Source organism: Tursiops truncatus, chromosome 1, assembly GCF_011762595.2.
Source record: "Tursiops truncatus isolate mTurTru1 chromosome 1, mTurTru1.mat.Y, whole genome shotgun sequence".
In the NCBI taxonomy this organism is placed as follows: Eukaryota; Metazoa; Chordata; class Mammalia; order Artiodactyla; family Delphinidae; genus Tursiops; species Tursiops truncatus.
In genome coordinates, this window is record NC_047034.1 from 164,974,810 (window position 1) to 164,993,479 (window position 18,670).

The 18,670-nt window shown below is 44.5% G+C and overlaps 2 protein-coding genes across 22 annotated transcripts in view; one reads left to right on the top strand and one right to left on the bottom strand.

Annotated features, from left to right (window-relative positions):
• The window catches only part of NIPAL3 (NIPA like domain containing 3), a 72,312-nt gene that overhangs the window by 38,146 nt on the left and 15,496 nt on the right, over positions 1-18,670 (bottom strand). Inside the window, exons 1-4 of one of the 20 annotated variants that reach the window (XM_019938482.3) lie at positions 15,659-15,792; positions 14,875-14,973; positions 10,582-10,725; positions 9,268-9,600 (exon numbers count right to left, since the gene is read on the bottom strand). The exons of 1 other annotated variant lie outside the window; for it this stretch is intronic. In XM_019938482.3, coding sequence (XP_019794041.1) covers positions 9,268-9,360 — 93 coding nt within the window. In that variant the 5' untranslated portion in view covers positions 9,361-9,600; positions 10,582-10,725; positions 14,875-14,973; positions 15,659-15,792. Of the gene's footprint in view, positions 1-9,267; positions 9,601-10,381; positions 10,433-10,581; positions 10,726-11,515; positions 11,591-11,613; positions 13,359-14,874; positions 14,974-15,658; positions 15,793-18,670 lie in introns of those variants that run through there. 18 more of the 20 variants (XM_073794134.1, XM_019938488.3, XM_019938491.3 and 15 more) reach the window with 18 other exon arrangements.
• Positions 15,729-18,670, top strand: part of STPG1 (sperm tail PG-rich repeat containing 1) — a 52,087-nt gene continuing 49,145 nt past the window's right edge. For both annotated transcript variants that reach the window (XM_019938500.3, XM_019938502.3), the window contains exon 1: positions 15,729-15,842. The gene's annotated coding sequence lies outside the window, so the exon portion shown is untranslated. The remainder of the gene's footprint in view (positions 15,843-18,670) is intronic.

Consider the following 18,670-nt stretch of genomic DNA (forward strand, 5'->3'; position numbering starts at 1 on the left):
GTCTCTAATTTCCCTTGTGATTTCTTCATTGACCATGGGTTAATTTTCACATATTTGTGAATTTCCCTCTTTGCTGCTGTGAATTTCCTTCTGTTATTAATTTCTCATTTCATCCCGCCACAAGAGAGGCCACAAGAGAAGCTGGGGCTACTCTTCATTGCAGTGCATGGGGTTCTCATTGCAGTGGCTTCTCTTGTTGCGGAGCATGGGCTCTAGGCGTGCAGGCTTCAGTAGTTGCAGCACGCGGGCTCAGTAGTTGCAGCACGCGGGCTCAGTAGTTGCGGCACACGGGTCCTAGAGGGCATGTGCTTCAGTAGTGGCAGCATATGGGCTCAGCAGTTGAGGTGCGTGGGCTCAGTAGTGTGGCTTGCGGGCTCCAGAGCACAGGCTCAATAGTTGTGATGCATGGGCTTAGTTGCTCTGCTGCACGTGGGATCTTCCTGGACCAGGGGTCGAACCCGCGTCCCCTGCGTTGGTAGGCGGATTCTTAACCACTGCGGCACCAGGGAAGTCCCAGCCTGAGTTCTTTTACATGGCTGGCCAGCTCTTCTACTAGAGAGAGCTCAGCCTTTGGAAACTGACAGACTGGGTTTGTTGTAAATATTAGAAATAAACATGACAGCAATAATGACAAACAACAGTACTTATTGAGCACTTACTACATGCCAAGTACTATTCCAATTACTTCATATATATTAACTCATTTAATCCTCATAACAACCCTATAAGGTAGGTAGTATTATTATCTAATTTTACAGTGAGGAAGCTGAGGCACAGAGGATATGAGGTAGCTGGTAAGTGGATGAAGCAGGACTGGAACCCAGGGAGTCTGACATTAGAGCCTATGCTCTTAACTAGTATGTCAAGCTATGGAATATTTAAAGCTCTAGAACAGTGCCTGACACAGGATAAGTATTCAATAATTAGTAGCTATTATCAAGGGCTGGGGAATTGGTTCTTGACTCAAAGGTTCCTAGGCTAGTGCAGAATACAGACACTTTACAGAGGAGGGAAGAATAGCATTCCAGACACTTATTCAGTGCCTAGTGTGTGCCATGCACTGACTGCCAACGTGCCATGCGCTGTCCCGGTCCTCATGCAGTATATATTAAACACCTGACTATTTTTAAGCCCACTTCAGTTAGAGCTACCTAGGAGAAGCACAGATGCCTGATGTAGTGTGTGAGAGACCCAGGATTAAGGGAAGTCAGGGAGGCATCTTTGAAGAATGGTTTCAGAGAGAGATCTGAAGACGTAGAGTGATGGGGGTGGGGTGGGAAGCCCCCACGGTGGGAATGAGCACGGTGCCTTTGCGGAATGGAAAGAAGGTGATGTGGAGGGGTAAGACCCAGGGGGAAGTGGGCTCAAAGGCACTGAGAGGTAAAAGGGGATGTGTGTGTGAGAGCTTGAGGACCAATGAGGGCTTCTATATAGCTGGGCGAGGGTCCACAGAAGACAGAAGAAACGTGAGTGCAGAGGGATAAGGCTTAGGGGTGGGCTGGTCAGATTGGGAGGGGGCTTCTCTACTTCAAAGGGTTTGGATTTGGGCTTGGAGATGATAGGGAGGCTCTGAGTGATGTCATTAGGACTGTTTCTAAAAGAGAAATCAGGGTAGCAGGATCTAGAAGGCCATATCCTTCAGATTGGGGGGCCCAGAGACTCTCTTCTACAAAGGTTTTGCTGATACTGACAGTTTTAAGGGATTCAATCACCATATCCTCATTTCCACCTGTGCCCTTTGCTAGCTTCCCATTGTTTCCCTTCCTTACTTTTCTCTGTAGCTTCCTCCCACTTTATCAAAGAAAGGCTTGTCCTTCACTCATGTGGAATCTTACTCTGGTACATTGCCCCAAATTGTAAAACCACTAAGAAACCCAGGGGAATTTTGAAATTTTGTTTCCTGGGAGATTTCTTTAGTGATAAATGCCCATTCTAGGAACTGTTTTCTCTCCCCCTCTCATACGTATTCCTGTAAGCCATGACAGATATCAGAATGGGATAACTTGGTCCTTGTTAACATATTCTGAAATCAGAAAGTCTGATTGAACTGATGTTTGTACAATAAAAACTAGCTTTGTTAATTAGGTTATACCTACAGTTGTAAGTTTTGACAAAAATATATTCAAGCTAGGGATAAATACATGTACAAATATTTATAGTAAATATTTGCATTATATTCTAGAGTTAAAATATATGTATTACAGTACAGTAAGGGCAAAGGTGTAGTAAAATTAATCATATTTCAATTTCCCCAATCCTTTCTGGATATATGAGATTAACCCAATGTGCCTCTAAGGGAAAAAAGTGACCGGCATAATTGATCATGCTTTTTTGGTAAACTTCACGGAAACTGTAAAAGCAAAAACAAATCCTGTTCTAAATTAAGTATGTCTAGTACGTTGCTTTGAACAAAAATGAATGAGGTCCTAATCATACAGTTAGCTGATAGGTCAATAAAACTAGTTTATCACTACATGATTTTTAGCACATAACTTGGAAGGAGTTGAAAGAATTCAGTGATACTGCTGTAACAATACTTCTTCCATTCGGGGTACATGAAGAGACTCAGCACTTCTAGCCATAAAAACCAAAGCTTGCTACAGGATTGATGCTAAACCCTATCTCATTCTACCAATTAATAATATTTACCTTGAATATTGAAAATCAAGTCCAAATCTTTTCAGATACATTTTTCTAATACAAAGTTATTTTTGTTCAATAATGATGATAAAAATTTATACTGCATTAATCAATTGCTTTTATTCAATTGTATAAAAAATTCTGTATCGAATCAATATCTATGAACCTTATATCAAAGGAAATTTTAAAAAAGAAATTTGGTTACATACTCTACATTCTTTCTTGTAGAGAAGTATGATAGATGTCCGTAAAAATTTTAAGTATTGAAAGACAGATACATATAAACAAAGAAGAACAAGAGCGTTTTTGCTCACCACCCAATTCTGCAAGGATTAAGCTGTAATTTGTTGCAGTCGATAACCGACAATACACTCTGAACGGAAATTAAGACAATGACAGGATGCTCTGTGCTTGGACAAGCAGGCCCCTTAGATAGTTAGATGCACATCTCAGGAAGAATTTTAATGAACCCAGATTCTTGCATCTTCCCACACATTAAAAAAAGCACTAAATCATTAACTTGAGATATCTGTTCTCTGTGACCGGCAGTAGTCTTTTACCAAGATGTATACTTTACCGCATGTATTTCCTAGCCAAAAATCACATACGTATAAACTGGTTTCCCCCTCAACCTCTTCAGAACAGCTTCCTCAGAGCTACTGAGCGTCTGTCTCCCAGGCTATAGTCCTCAGTAAGGTCTCTGAAAAAAACTTAAGTCACAACTCTTAGGTTGTGTGTTTTTCTTTAAGCTGACACAATTTTGGGATAAAATTCTGTGGGGAAATGGAAGGGAAATAGAAATTCAAGAAGGAAAAGGAATGATGTAAACTTTCCAACTGTTAAAGAAGAGTCTTTTCAGAAGTCTGATGGTAGGGATCAATGGTCTTTATATTCTGGGGGCTTTAGTTAAGTACGTGTAAGAGTTTAAAAAAAATAATTTAAATGTGTCAGGAATTACATACTTTGTGAATATTTAAACTTGTAATCATAAGTTTTAGATGTCAATGAAAAGAAAGTGTGAGGAAATACACAGTGTTTCCTTAGAGGGGCAAGTTTGAGGACCTCAAAGGAAGCCCTTCACTACATGTGGTTCCTAAGGATTGAAAGCAAGGACCTCAACCTCATGGGAGGCAAAGAACTTGGGGCCAGGCAGGCACTCTGCCTAATAACTCAGTTTACCTACGCTAATGAGTAAATTGTTACAAAGTGTTAAGTGGCAGTGATTTTGCAGGAACTGCCTTCGGCAGGTAGGAGACAAAAAGACTCCGGTTGCTGCTCCAAAAACACTTCAAAGCTGCTTTAACACCTTAGTGGGAGACAGGGGAGAGCTGGAAACAGGCCCCAGGAATTGTGCAGAAACGGAGACCTGAGCAGGGGCTGCTCAGAGGACAGCTACAGGTTCAGGGTCGGCAGGCTGCTGAGATCTGCTTCACTAAGCTTCGGTTCCGCTCTCTTCTGCTAGTTGGGATGACGGTGCCCCTCTGTCAGAGCTGGTACATGAACTTCTTGAGATCATTTGGAAGAAACACTTAACTCAGTAAATAAGAATTAGGGTGAACCATAAAAATTGCCAATATCCAACCAGTTTTGACCTACAAAAGTGGTAGTTTCTTTTGGTTCGACCTACAACTGATGGCCACTACATTATTATTACCCAGAGATACCAAGCTGTCCTCTGATGAGACTGAATCCACAAGGCTGCTGGAGAATGTGCTGTGAAATGTGACATAAAATGGAGTCATTTAAGTCAGGGTTTTAAAATGGGGCTGGGGGGTTTCCCTGGTGGTGCAGTGGTTAGGAATCCGCCTGACAGGGCTTCCCTGGTGGCGCAGTGGTTGAGAGTCCGCCTGCCCATGCAGGCGACACGGGTTCGTGCCCCGGTCCGGGAAGATCCCACATGCCACGGAGCGGCTGGGCCCGTGAGCCATGGCCGCTGAGCCTGCGTGTCCGGAGCTTGTGCTCCGCAACGGGAGAGGCCACAATAGTGAGAGACCCACGTACCACAAAAAAAAACAAAAACAAAAACAAGGTTAAAAGGTTACCATAATAATATTTATGGAGCATTTATATATAATATCACATGTACTATATATATAGATGTCAGGCATGGCACTAAGCCCTTTCTACGCATCACCTTTGAGCCACAAATAACCCTATGAAGTGGGTACTACTATGAGTCCTATTTTTAGCACACAAGTTGGAAGGAGTTTAGAGATGAACGAAGGAAGACTCAGAGTAGTTAAATAACCTGTCCAAGGTGAGGATGGGAGAACTTAAAGCTAGAGGTCTGACTTCCAGTTTCCTGATGAGAATCTGTGTCCCACTGTATTCTCTGGGGTGTCCTTCAAAGGTGGCAAGATAAAGAAAAAAAGATCCCCACCTTGTAAGGGCTACATTCCCACTAATGACACAGGAAGCTGAGGTTTCTTTTAAAAGGCTTTACCTCAAGCATATTAATCTCCACTCATAACGACTGGCTACAGACACAGTAACAGCGCAATACAACTTCACGCCCTTTCATCCAAGGGTTTCAAAGGGCTTCGTCAATGCTAATTATGCCCCAAACCCTTGTGATGTGGTGGTTGGTTCAATTTTATGAGCACTTAAAGTCAAGCAAGGAAGCTGCCAGCAGCCCAGGGGTTACACAATTTGAACACACACCTACCAGCCGCCCTCAAGTGCCTGGTGGAGGGCAATTCAGAGTTGAGGCGACAAGCAGCAGGGCTCCTGACGTTAAGTCCCTCCTCCAAACCTCAGCACTGGAAACTGAAATGGTGGTGTCCAGGTCTACTGGCAGGGAGGGAGGAGGGCAGCAACGGGAAACTCCAGCTCTGGACACTCTGCTGGGAGACTTCTCGACCCAGCATGCTCTGCTTTTGGCTGAGGAACCACCCGGGGGTTTTCACCAAAGTTATTCGAAGTGTTAAGTGCTCGTAAGTACATGTGGACGGCTAACCCAGGACAGGGATTCGATCTTGGGATCAATGACTCTGTGCCTTACGAAAAGGTGCAGACTGAAACACCGGTGCTCCCACTGAGGGGCAGGTTCAAGCCATGGCTCCAACAGACCCAGCCCTCAAGGGAAGGGGGCAGCAGACCCAAAGTCACTTCCCTCTCTGCTTCAGGTAACCGATACAGATTTTGAAGACCAGCAGACCTGGGCTGGGGTCCTGCCTCTGCCACTCACTGCTGTGTGACTTCAGGGCAATCACTCTGAAGCCTCAGCTTCCCCTCTGAAAAATGAAGCTGACCGTAAACCCTCATGTAATAAATATTAAAACAATTCTAGCTGCTACCATTATTATTTTTACAATTTTTATTTGTATCATCATCATTAGCATTAGCAACAGCTCTAAGGACCCTTCTGGCTCTGATATTCTCTGATCCGAGAACTGATCTTTCACCAGTTACAACTCTGAAAGAAAAGAAACTGTTCGCAGAAAAGCAGCCACAGGTCGCAGAGGCAGGAAACCTTGGATACTGGTATCCAAGTGAAACCTCAGCTCAGATCTCCTGTTCCAGCGCCTGCTTTACATCTGCCAACAACAGCATCTATTTACATACCGCAGTGACAAGACTGTCATCACTTGCTATTTAAACTGAACTCTCAGTCCCTTGGGCTTAAAATGCTAACAGTTAAGTATAAACTGCATTCTGGCTTGCTCTGAGGGTTACTCATATTCAAATACAAGGGAGGCAGCAGGCTGGCTAATAGGCTCTGCTACACCCGTGACCTGGCTTCAGGCCAGCTCCCTGACGTTTACCTTCTCCAGCAGGTAAGGCATTACCTTATCTAAGACTGCTATTTCGACACTTAATAACCAGTATCAGGGAGAGAAGGGGCGTTGCAGAGTGCCCAGCACAATGTAGGCAAGAGGAAGTGGTGGATAAAACCACGGGCTTTGGCAGAGCACAGGCTTGTTTCAAATTCCAGTTTTATGACCTATTGACTGTGTGGTCTTGGGAAAGTTAATTAACGTCTCTGTGCCAGTTTCCTCATTTGTAAAATGGGGATATAATAGTACTTACCTTATGGGACTTTTGTGAGGATTAACACAGTCCCTGTTATAGTAAACACAACAAATGTTAGTTGCTATTATTATGATGATGATTACCATAGTAATTGTGAATTGGCTATAAAAGTGTGGATAAAGGGCCTATATTTTCCTGCCAGGAAGACTGACAAAGGCTTCATGAAAAAGGTGATATTTGAGCTGGAGCTGGAAGGGTGGGTAGGATTACCACAGGCAGAAAACTGGAGATGGTACAGGCAGCTTCAGTTTCCTTTTCTGTAAATTCAGGTCATCCTCATAACTACCCTATAGGATGAACTTAATGCTGATGTGCAGAGGAATTACATGACTTTCCCCAAGTTATAATGCTACAAAGTGATAGCGCTGGAACTGGAAGCCAGGTCTCCCTGATTCCAAAGGTCATGCTCTTAACACCCTGCTGAATCTCTCTTTTTGTGCCAAATTCTGTCCTAAAGGGTAGATACTTGTGGAAATGGCTTCCCCGCCACCCCTCTAGACTCCTTCAGGGAGGAGATATCTCAATTACCTACAGAGCTCCCGCCCCACCCAGCACAGGCACGTATATGGCAGGTGCTCAGTTGAGAGACCTGTTTGCTACATAGAAGTGAGGCCCGACTCTTGCAGGCTGAAGCAGAGCCTCCAGTGTCAGAGACCCGCAGGGATGCCGACCCTCGGGCAGCTCAGCCTGTTGGTCTCACAGACCACCTTCCCCCAACAACCAGAATCCATTCCCTGCTGGGTAGGGTGAGGGTGGGGCTGTAACTCAGGGCAAACTGCTTGTTTCTAGCCATCCCCCATCAACGTGGACTTGGGGCCTCTCAATGTTTTCCCCAAAGGTAGGAGATGCCTCCAGGAAAACCCACCCAGCCACAAGCCCACAGTGTGGAGACACCATGTTTGCTGGAGGACCCCACCCCCAGCCACTACTGATTGGACGAATGTAGACACCTGACCCAAGCTGGGCCAATCAGATCCTCCCTCTCTTGAACGTGTGATTAAGAGTTCTACCACCTTTCAAGCCCCACGGCCCTTCTTGCCCCTGGGTTCCATGAGCTACCCTGTAGCCTTATAATAATTTTACCTTTCCCTTCAGCGTCTCTGAAACGGATTTTTATTCCTTGCAACCAAAATAGCCTTAAAATCAAAGAGGAAAGAGACAGCTTCCCCTTAGAACCCCTTCCCCTTCCCCCAGGCAGAATTAACTACTCCTTCCTCTGCTCTGTGCACCTTCATCTGTTCCTGTTTGTAACCACGAGACATTTCTGAGTCAAGCGGTGAGTCAAGCCCCTCCTGCATGCCTAGCGCTGGGCTATGTGCTTTCTCATTGATCCATGCAGCCGAGGAGGGATGAGGGATGGAGGGAGGTGTTGCTACTACCATCCTACCCGTAAGAGAAGCTCTGAGGGTTACCTAAGCCCTACATCTAATCACTTGGATAGGAACAGGTAGGGATTTGAAGCCTAGCCTTCTTCCGTTTATTCCCCCGGTACTTCCGTCAGCCCATCACCCTTTGTTCACATGCCTATCTGCCACCTCACTTCTTAAGCTCTTTGGTAGAGTCACTATGACTTATTTACCTTTTCTGAAGATACTTCTGTAATAAGTAACTGAATAAAATTTGTGATTAAAATGGAAACTTACTAGACGCCTCATGAGGGAGAGTGTTCTGTGTCCATTTGGCATCCATTCACCACAAGGGCAATTATATCAACTATATTTTCTTATTTTCTGTATTCTTGATGCACTGGCATTTGTGAGCTCGCTTGCTGGGGAGAGACTGCCTCTTCCAGGGCTATCCAATTTTTTTTTTTTTTTTGCAGTACGCGGGCCTCTCACTGCTGTGGACTCTCCCATTGCGGAGCACAGGCTCCGGACGCGCAGGCTCAGCGGCCAGGGCTCACGGGCCCAGCCGCTCCGCGGCATGTGGGATCTTCCCGGACCGGGACACGAACCCGTGTCCTCTGCATCAGCAGGCGGACTCTCAACCACTGCGCCACCAGGGAAGCCCTATCCAATTCTTAGAGATAGCAAAGGGGCATGATCTCTGGGATGTTCACTGCAGCATTTACAGTCATCCCAGATTAGAAACAACCTAAACATCCAACAATAGGAGGTCTTTCCAGCAAATTTTGATACAGCAGCTCAACAGATTACTGCGCAATCATTCAGAAAGCATGCTTTCAATCACTACTCAATGACGTGGGGAAACAGTCCACAAATAAGGTTAAGGGAAACAACCAAGAAACAAAACTCTCTGTACAATCTGATCCCCAATCTGTAATACCAGAAAAAGACAGGAAGGAAATACACAGAAATATGAACAAAGGTTGTCTCTGAGTAATGGAGCAGGTGATTTTTTAAAAAAATCAAGGAATGAATTCCTTTTAAAATATTTCTCTACCTTCCTATTTTTATGTATTTTAATGAACATTTCTTTTGATTACACATTCTCTTGTACGCGTGGAGGGTCTGCCTGTTTCTGCCAGCGATAGGCACGCGGACCCTGGACCTATCTGTTAGCCAATGCTGCACCGTGTTACTTTCTTGTTAGAAAAATATAAAATTCCCAAACCAAAAAAATAAAAGCTCTTGCCTTGTAGGAGAAGGAAGCCTCACTCACAGGGTCAGCACTGCTCGCGGGCGGGAGCTGCTGCAGCTGCAGGGCTGCTCTGTGGGCTCCGTCCATGGTGGTCTAAGGGCACATCCCACCGGGCCTGGTTTGGCAGCTGCAGCTGCTGCTAAGCCATCTTTCCTTGCGGGGTTCGCCTCCTCCCACCAGCCATCACTTTCCCACGCGGAAGAAGTACTTCAAGGCTCTTTTGGCCAATTTACAGCCTTTTCCTCATCTTCCCTCAGAGACGTGCCAGTTTCTAGGTCTCTTCCCAGGCACACAGACAGGGATGCGTTTCCTGATTCTCGCGGTGCTCTAGAGGGTGGGGAAGAACATTAAAAATGCATGTACAAGGAAACACTGAAACATTATCATCTCAAATAAAGATATGGCTCACCTGCCTCAAAGCCTTTTCCCGGCCCTTTAAAAACCCCATCCCTCGCCTCCTTTGCTTCCTTCCTTCCATCATATCCTAATTTAAATGCTACTTTTCTATAGGCTCCCCTACATAAGAAGTAGAACACTACCTACATCTACTTCTCCAGGACTCCAAAGAAAGAAAAAAATCCCACTGCCATAAAAAAGGAACCATCTACATTCTGTGAACAGCACAGTCTTATGTTATAGGACTAACACTGAGTCCAGTATCTAGGAGACATCAGATGCAGGGCTTAGCACAGGAGCAGCACTTAGACAATGTAGCCCAGGTCTCACTTTGTCAAAGGGCCTCAAAGTTAAATGATTGCTTCTGCCTCTAGATGAGGTTATATATTCAGTATATATATACCTGAAGTACACTCATCAGACAACTTTGTAACTCACATCCCATAACCAGACCTCCCTGACTGTAAAGCCCTACGAATATTTGTTTGTAATCTTGTGAAAAGCGTAATTATTATTCACTCTACTTTTATGCCTTAAGAAGGAAGGGTGGCCCAGGGTTCCCTTGATCTCTGAGACCCTCTTAGAGGCTTTCGGCCTGGAGGTGAAGGGGCACTGGAGCACAAATTCTGGGAAGCAGTTTGCTGAATCCCCTGCTCCATTGCTCCCTGCCGAGATCTAGCCCAAAGCCTGGCACGGTGACCTCCATACGTACCTGCTGACTGGCTATAGACAGGCCTGTGAAGCACCTGGTGCACCGTGGCTGCTTCACGGGCAAGAAGAGAACGGATTACTCAGGCCTAACCAACCACGACTCCAGAGATACAGCCCGTATAGCCAGCCCCGCCCACAGCACGTCAGAGAGACCTCAGGGATGTGCCAAGAGGCTGATGGGAATCCAGGCCCCTAACTAACCTCCTTTGCATCAGCTGGTTCCTCCAGGTGGGTTTCTGTTTTTGCCCTCCTTTGTAGCGTCTGTGGTTACTCTCATTTAATTCGCTTTGAAAAAGCAGCTTCCCTCTCTGCCTCAGGAAACCCAGGCCTCTGAGGCATCATGGCCTGCAAAGACAGAAAACTCTCCCTCAGCTGGGTAGCCGTTGGGACTAAAAGCCTTGGAGGAACTCTCTGCAAGTTGCCCTTCCTTATAAGGCACACATTCTTTGCCCAGCGACTCTCTTTTCCTTACTTCAAAGCACTTTTCCAGGACTAACATATGCCCTAGAGGCAAGGAGCCAACTCTGTGCTGCCAGCCACCCCTTAATTTTGAGGCCCCTCACAGCCACCAGTGAGCACAGGGTCGCTGACTCAAAAAAGGAAAGATAATTCACTAGGTGATGGCTTCCACTCCATCCCCCAGCCCTCATCTCAATGAATTACTTCACTGACCCACAGAATACGGTTTCCCAGCCTAGAGAAACGTAGCTCGTGGCTGCTAAGAGTCGGGTCTTGGCTCTGCCTGAAAAACTCAAACACGCCCTTTCCCAACACCTGCAAATTCAGCTTCCGGTTGCTGAGTGCCAGTTACAGGCCAAGCGCTTTCCCTTTCCTGGGCTTTGGCTCACTGAAGGGTTACACGCTAAAGTCCCCACCCAATGCGCAGGAAACAACTGCCAGAGGCCAACATGGATCAAGAAGGCCTTCTCTCATCCACCTGATAACTCCACCGTCTGCTATCGCCCAAGCCGGCGTGTATAGGTACAATTCAGGCGAAGTTACTCTAGTTCACTTCCTGATTTGGTAACGCCTGGCATCACCTTTACTAAGGCAAATCCATGCCCCTCTCCTCGATGCGAAAATGGAAAAAGCATTCTGAGGCAATGAGACCCAAAATGACAAGGAAGATATTTACGGTAGATGATCACAAGTGCATTGGCTTTTCCTGAAACGAAGGGTGAATTCAAGTCCCCCTTCCCCCTTCCCCCGCCCTTAGTCTTAATCACTACTCACCGGCGGCGTTTCCGCTAAGGCCCACCTATCAGAGGTTTCTGAGCAATGACTTAGACTCTTCGCGCAACCCGGAGGCACAGCCTCCCAGATTCCTTCCCCAACCCAGAGCTGCCCGAGTGCTGCAGTGTTTTGCTTTCAAGGCCGCGATTTGATTTGCCAGACAGCCTGCCAGTCAAAAGCTGGCAGGCATTTGGTGCAGACGAGTGGCTGCGAGGAGGGGGTGGGCGGGACAGACCTCCGGCATTGGCTCCGCCGAGAAGCTTGCTTGAAGCGTAGGGGGAGAGCCTTGAGGAGGCGGCGCCCCGCAGGAGCTTTGCGCTCGCCTGGAGAGGGTCCCCTCTAGCGGCCACAGGAAAGACGTTGGAACAAAACTCCGCTCCCTCCTCGGGCTGTGTCTGGAAAGCTGCGGTGACTTGCTCACTCCACTTGCCCTACAGGTGGGCATCCTGACAGGTGTCCTGCCTCCTTATCCTCAGAGCCCCCTCCCAGGCTTTGCTTCTGCTGTTGCCCCACCCCCACGCTCTCACCAGGTATTCAAATCCTACACATTTTTCAAGGCCCGGTTCCTCCCAAAGCCGCGGGGCATAAAAGTCTCTCCTTGCCTATCCTCCCGGAACACCTGTTGGCAGCACAATATACCAACCCTCCCGGTGCGTCCCCAGCTCAGCAATACTTAAGGTCCACCAGTAAGCCCAGCACTTGAATGCTTCCGTAATGTACAAGTGTAATAATTATGATTGCCTCGAGGATATATTGTACAATACAGGGAATATAGCCAATATTTTATAACTATAAATGGAGTATAAACCTTAAAAAATTGTGAATCACTGTCCTGTACACCTGTAACATATAATATTGTACAGCAACTATATTTCAATTTAAAAATTTTTAAAAATGAGTTGTATTTAAAAAATAATTAGTACGTGCATGGAGCTTCTGCTTTTTCACTCACGTGCATTTCATTTCCGATCCTCTCAACAACCCCCTGAGCGAGACACTGGGCTCATGCCCATTATACAGGTGAAGACATGACATTTGGACAGAGACCTCGATGATGAGAAAGAGGCAGTTGTGGTTCAGACCCTGACACCAAGCGAACTCAGAGGGAACACCCGAGAGCAGGACGAGGTTGACATATTGTAGGAACTGCCCAAAGGACAGCGTGGCTGGTGCGAGATTTTTCTGGCGCGTGGGAAGGGGGAGCGGGACGGGCAAGGGACAGCTTCTATGAAGATGTTTGGATTTCATCCTAAGTTTAAAGGCGAGCCCTTGGAGTGTTCTAAGAGAGCGAATGACAAGATCACTGTGATTGCTCTTAAGTGTGTAAAGAGGGGCTCCTGGAACACTACATGGCTGCCCCCGTATGTTGCCCGTTTCAGTCTTTTTTCTTTGGCTCTTATAAACAGGGCTTCGATGAATGTTAGTTCTTTTAGGTTTATTCCTTGAAGTAGGATTTCTGGGTGATCAAAAGTCTAAGGCTTTGGGTCTATCACAAGATTTTGGGGGGTTGCCTAGATAAGCCCTGTTAAGGTTCCCCACCCATCCTGACGTAGTTAACCCGAACCCTAAAATTCTGGCAGCTTCCCAGCGGTTTTTGAAATGCCTCTGATCATTGGCCAACAACTTTTCACGCCTAAGAAACGGAAGACACCATTGGCTCGAGTTCATCCGGAAGCGGGCAGAGGTGGAAGTTAGAACGTTTAGGCCTGTGGTTGCCATAGCGACAGGGAGGTTGACAGGCCAGATTCAGCCCTGGGGGAGCCGACAAGGTAGGAAGATGTCCCTTTTGGGGGACGGATGCCAGGGTCGTGGGGAGGAGGACCCGGCGCACCGCATGGGACGCCCACTGAGACCGCCGCCTACCCGGTGCGTGCGGAATTCCGCTGCCGAGCTAGGTGGTCCCCTGAGGGCCGGAAGAAGCCACTGTTGGAGGTTCCCCTCCCTGGAGGTGTGCCCTCAGAGTCCCCACCTGAAAAGTGGTGATAATAACCAGGGCATCCCTTCCTCATAGAGCTCCGGTGAGGGGCGTGGGCATCTGACTCCCCTGCCTCAGCCCCGGCGAGTGGACAAACGTTTGGGGGCGTCTGGCAGCAGGTGGACCACAAAGAGCTAAATTCTAATCCCAGGTCCACTCCATCTCCTTCCCTGCTCGGGGCTTCGGTTTACCCATCTGTGAAACGAAAGGCTGTGATTGGAATCTAGAGGTCACTAGCCGGCAGCCAGCGGAAGTTTATTCCAGCTCTCCGACACACTTTCTCGGCTTCAGAAAAATATCAAATAGATTATTTACCCAAGATTGCTTTGAAAAATGTAAAATACTTCCAAGATGCACCATAGCATTGTAACTGAATCAATAAAAATCTCATATAGTCAAAACTACTCATGCAAGTCCCATAAAATTCCACATAAAGGTAACAGTATACACGAGGTAGTATATATTGATATACTTGTACAGTAAAATACATGCATAAATATATGAAATATGTGATAATACTATAAGATAAATAATAAGAGTTTTTTAAAACATAGAGATGGTAGAATGAAAACATGCCTACAGTTGTAGTTTTGTGAGTTAAAGCTTTCTAGAATGTAGCTCCTAATGGAAAGAGTTGTATTTAATATTATGAGTACATCTATATACATTATGGATAAAATGTGTCTACTCCTAGTATTCATCCATTCATTCAGTCCACAAATATTTATTGAGCAACTGCTATGTGCCAGGAAACAGATTGGGGATTCAGTGATGAACATCTTATTGATGAAGATCATAAAAAAATATTTTACATATTACATATAAACTATGATGTTGGGTAGTAAAAAAGTGCTTTGAGAAAAATAAGACAGGGTCAGGGACTAGAGAGAGATAGGTGGTGCTTCCGAAGAGAGAGTGGTCAAGGAAGTCATCCCAAAGGCAATTTGAGGAGAGGCCCGGATGAATCTGGTGACAGGGCCAGAGGATGGTACCCAGTATAAGGGAGGAATCCCCATGTTACAAGGGTATTGCAGAAGCTGAAGAGGTCCCTTGTGGAGAAGAGGATTAGTCTTTAGGTTGTGGGTTATGACAGCTGCCTTCAAATACCTGAAGAATAGTCATATATAACAGTGGCTTTCAAACTTTTTGACTGTGACCCATGGTAAGAAACGCATTTTATATTGTGATCCAGCACACATACACATGCACATAAAAGCTTCACAAAAGGCTACAAGCTATGACCTGCATTTCAGAACTCACCAAGGTGGAAGAGGAGTGAGACTTACTCTGAGCTGATTCACGCAGGAACTTTCTAGCAGTTAGAACTACCCAACAGTGAACTGCCTCAGGAATTTTCAAACTGAGTTCTGGGGACCCCCAGCATCCTGTGAAAATTCAAGACAGCCTAAATATTTGCATAGGACTCTATTTGCATAGTACATTGCATAGGACTCTATGCAATGTCCTAATTTTTTAAAAAAACAACCATACATACTCAAGGATAGTAAATGTCAACATTTAGCATGTTAACATTTAGTGTGTGCTACCTTAGAGGTTATTATAGTGGTTCAGAGCAAGCAGAAGTCAGACTTCCTGGGTTCAAAGCCTGATCCCACCTCTTACTTCTGGTGTGACCTTGAGTAAGTCACTTAACCCCTCCCTCTGAATTTCAGTTTTCTCATCTGTAAAATGGGGATAATACCTCACTGGATTATTGTAAGGGTTGCGTGAAGTATTCTATACAAGGCATTTAGGAGTGTAAGGGCTCAAGAAATGACAGCTATTATTTTAAGCTGTTAATACATTATCCCCGTGCATGTATTAAAATCTAATATTAATAAAAGCCTACTGTAGGCTAGGCAGCATTAACTACTACTTGTGGATCATCGTATTTGATCCTCACAAGCAACTTGAGAGGAAGGTACTATCACCAATCTCCCTTTATGGAAGAGGAAATGGATTTAAAAGGTCAAGTGACTCATCCAAATAAGAACTATTAAGTGGCAGAACCCAGGACTATTAACCTTGAACAGAGGACTGGATACTCTTGATCACGGCACTGGCCCTCACCTGGGAACTGCTTAAACATATGCTGTTGATTAGGAAGTTAGTATATCTTCATTGCTCTTTCTTAGATTCCAGGCCCACGACATCCTGTCATGAACAGTTATACAAGCAAGTGCACCAGTGAGGCACATCTGCACAGTGCTCCATTCACACCTGGGCTGTACCTTCTCTCATCCTGGCTTCACAGGTATGCAGTAACAAGGCTGGAAAACATTATTAATAGTGTTGTCTTTGGGTGGTAGGAATATGGATTGTTTTTTTAAATCTTTTAAATTTATCTTTCCAAAAATTTGACAATATGTACATATAACCATTGTAATAGGAAGCTTAAACCTTTTCTAATTACTCATAATTCTAGCACACTAATGCATTTAAAAAATAACAGCTTTATTGCAGCTAGGGAAGTAGATGGTTATTTCTAAGACAACAACACTGCACTGAGATGTGATAAGTGAATAGTGGCTGTGTTTATAGATCCTAAAAGACATTCTTATACTAGAGTAGTGATTGTGCTGTGATCGATATTGACTTGTTTCTGTTGTTTTTGATTTCTTAATTTCTTTGAGTGTGTTGCCAATAATTATATTAAATATTAAGTTTTTAGTATAGATTGTCCACCATAAATGATTGAGAATTGCTGCTGTGAGGGTGATAGAATAAAGTGAAGAGTAAATACTGAAGGAGCAAAGGATTGGTAGAGCATAACATCATTTATTCAATCCTTCATTCCTTAGTATTTATAAATGATGTAAGTTCCTTAGGAAAAAAGGTGAGCAAAATAAAACTCAAGTCTGTTCATGAAAGATTAACTTCTATGAAAATTAAATCATGCTCCTGCTGTTAACAACTGAAAAAACAGAGAAATATAGGAAACATAGTTTTTAGACATTGAACAACAGGGAGCCCAGTACTGTAATCCCTGAGAGAAGAAAAACGAGGTGAGCTCCACAATTGCTCCAGCTTAGTGCTGGGGGCAGTTTCTAGGCCACAGTTCAGGGTGAGGGAAACCTCAGTTTCTGAGCTGGGGAGATAGAAATCAGAGTTCAGGGAGACCAAAGCAGCTGGAATTTACAAGGTAGAACACCATAAAGGAGGGACCTGCACATAAAAAGTTCAGAAATAGGAAGAGAGTTCTCCTTAAGTCTTTGGCTGAGGAATGATGGGCACATGCATGAGAAGAAACTAAGACGGGGGAAAGAACCACCAGAAAGCAGTAGGCTGAACAATTTCTGGGCCTTACACAGAACTGGGACTACTTCATGGTCCCATAAACCAGAATAGAGAGACACTGTATCAGATGAGGATGGATTGGGCAGAGTCTATAGAAATATCATGTCTTAGTAGTGGAGATAAATTATTCCTAGAATAAAAGCTGCTCTGGATTCACTATAACAAAGCTTAAAAAGCTGGAAGGGAGCATATGGGTCTGTAAGTTACTGGAAATTGTGCCAGAAAAAAAAAAAATGCAACACTCTACAGAAATACTTCAAAATCCAGTACCCAACAGTGTAAAACTCACAATGTCCAGCATCCAGTACAAAATTGCTGGACATGAAAAATACAGGAAAATATGACACATATCCAAGAGAAAGAGCAGTCAATATTAGCAGTCCCAGAAATGACAGAGATCATCAAATTAGTAGAAAAGGGGCTTCCCTGGTGGCACAGTGGTTGAGAATCCACCTGCCAATGCAGGGGACACGGGTTCGAGCCCTGGTCCGGGAAGATCCTACATGCCGCGGAGCAACTAAGCCCATGCACCACAACTACTGAGCCTATGCTCCAGAGCCCTTGAGCCACCACTACCGAAGCCTGCACGCCTAGAGCCCATGCTTTGTAACAAGAGAAGCCACCGCAATGAGAAGTCCACGCACCACAATGAAGAGTAGCCCCCGCTCACCGCAACTAGAGAAAGCCCGTGTGCAGCAACGAAGACCCAATGCAGCCAAAAATAAATAAATTTTAAAAAATTAGTAGAAAAAGACATTAAAGCAGATATTATAAAAATGCTCAAATATGTAAAGGAAAACATGAACATAATGAAGATAGAAATGGAAAATATTTTTTAAAAGGACCCAAATGTAACTTCTAGAGATGAGAAATGCAATATTTGAAATAAAAATATAATAGATGGGATTAACAGCAGATTAGAAACTACAGAAGATCATTGAACTTAAAGGCAATATACACTGTCCAAATGAAAGTGGGTGGGGAGGGGCAAGAACAGAATCTCAGTGATTGTGGGACAATATTAAGTAATCTATGTACGTATACTTGTAGCTCCAGGAAAGAAGCCAGGGTGGCAAAAGGCTGAAAATTTTTTGAAAAAATAATGGCTGAATATTTTCCAAATTTGATGAAAACTATAAATCTGCAGATTCAGGAATTTCAATGAATCCAAAATAGTAAAAACATAAAGAAAATAATAAAATGATGCAAAGTCATCATCAAAATCAAATTTCTGAATAAAAGTGATAAGCAGAAAAACTTAAAAATAGTGGGTAAAAAAGATATATTAGGACATAAGATAAGAATTACAGTGGATCACTTATCATAAACTATGCAAGTTAGGAGACAATGGAGTAATACATTTTAAAGTCGGGGAGAGGAGGGAAACTGTCAACACAGAATTCTATTACCAATAAAAATGACTAAGAAAATGAAAGGAAAAAAGATTATTTTAGGCAAACAAAAACCTAGAGAATGCATTATCAGAAGACTTGCACTACAAGAAATGTTAAAATAGGTTCTGCAGACAGAAGGAATATGATACCAGACAGAAGCTTAGATAAACCCAAAGAATTAAAGAACACTGACAATGGTAAATATAAAATACATTTTTTCTTATTTTAATCTCCTTAAAAAATGATTGACTGTTTAAATGAAAAATAACACGAGGGACTTCCCTGGTGGCAGCCAATGCAGGGGACATGAGTTCGATCCCTGGTATGAGAAGATCCCACATGCCGCAGAGCAACTAAGCCCATGTGCCACAACTACTGAGACTGTGTGCCA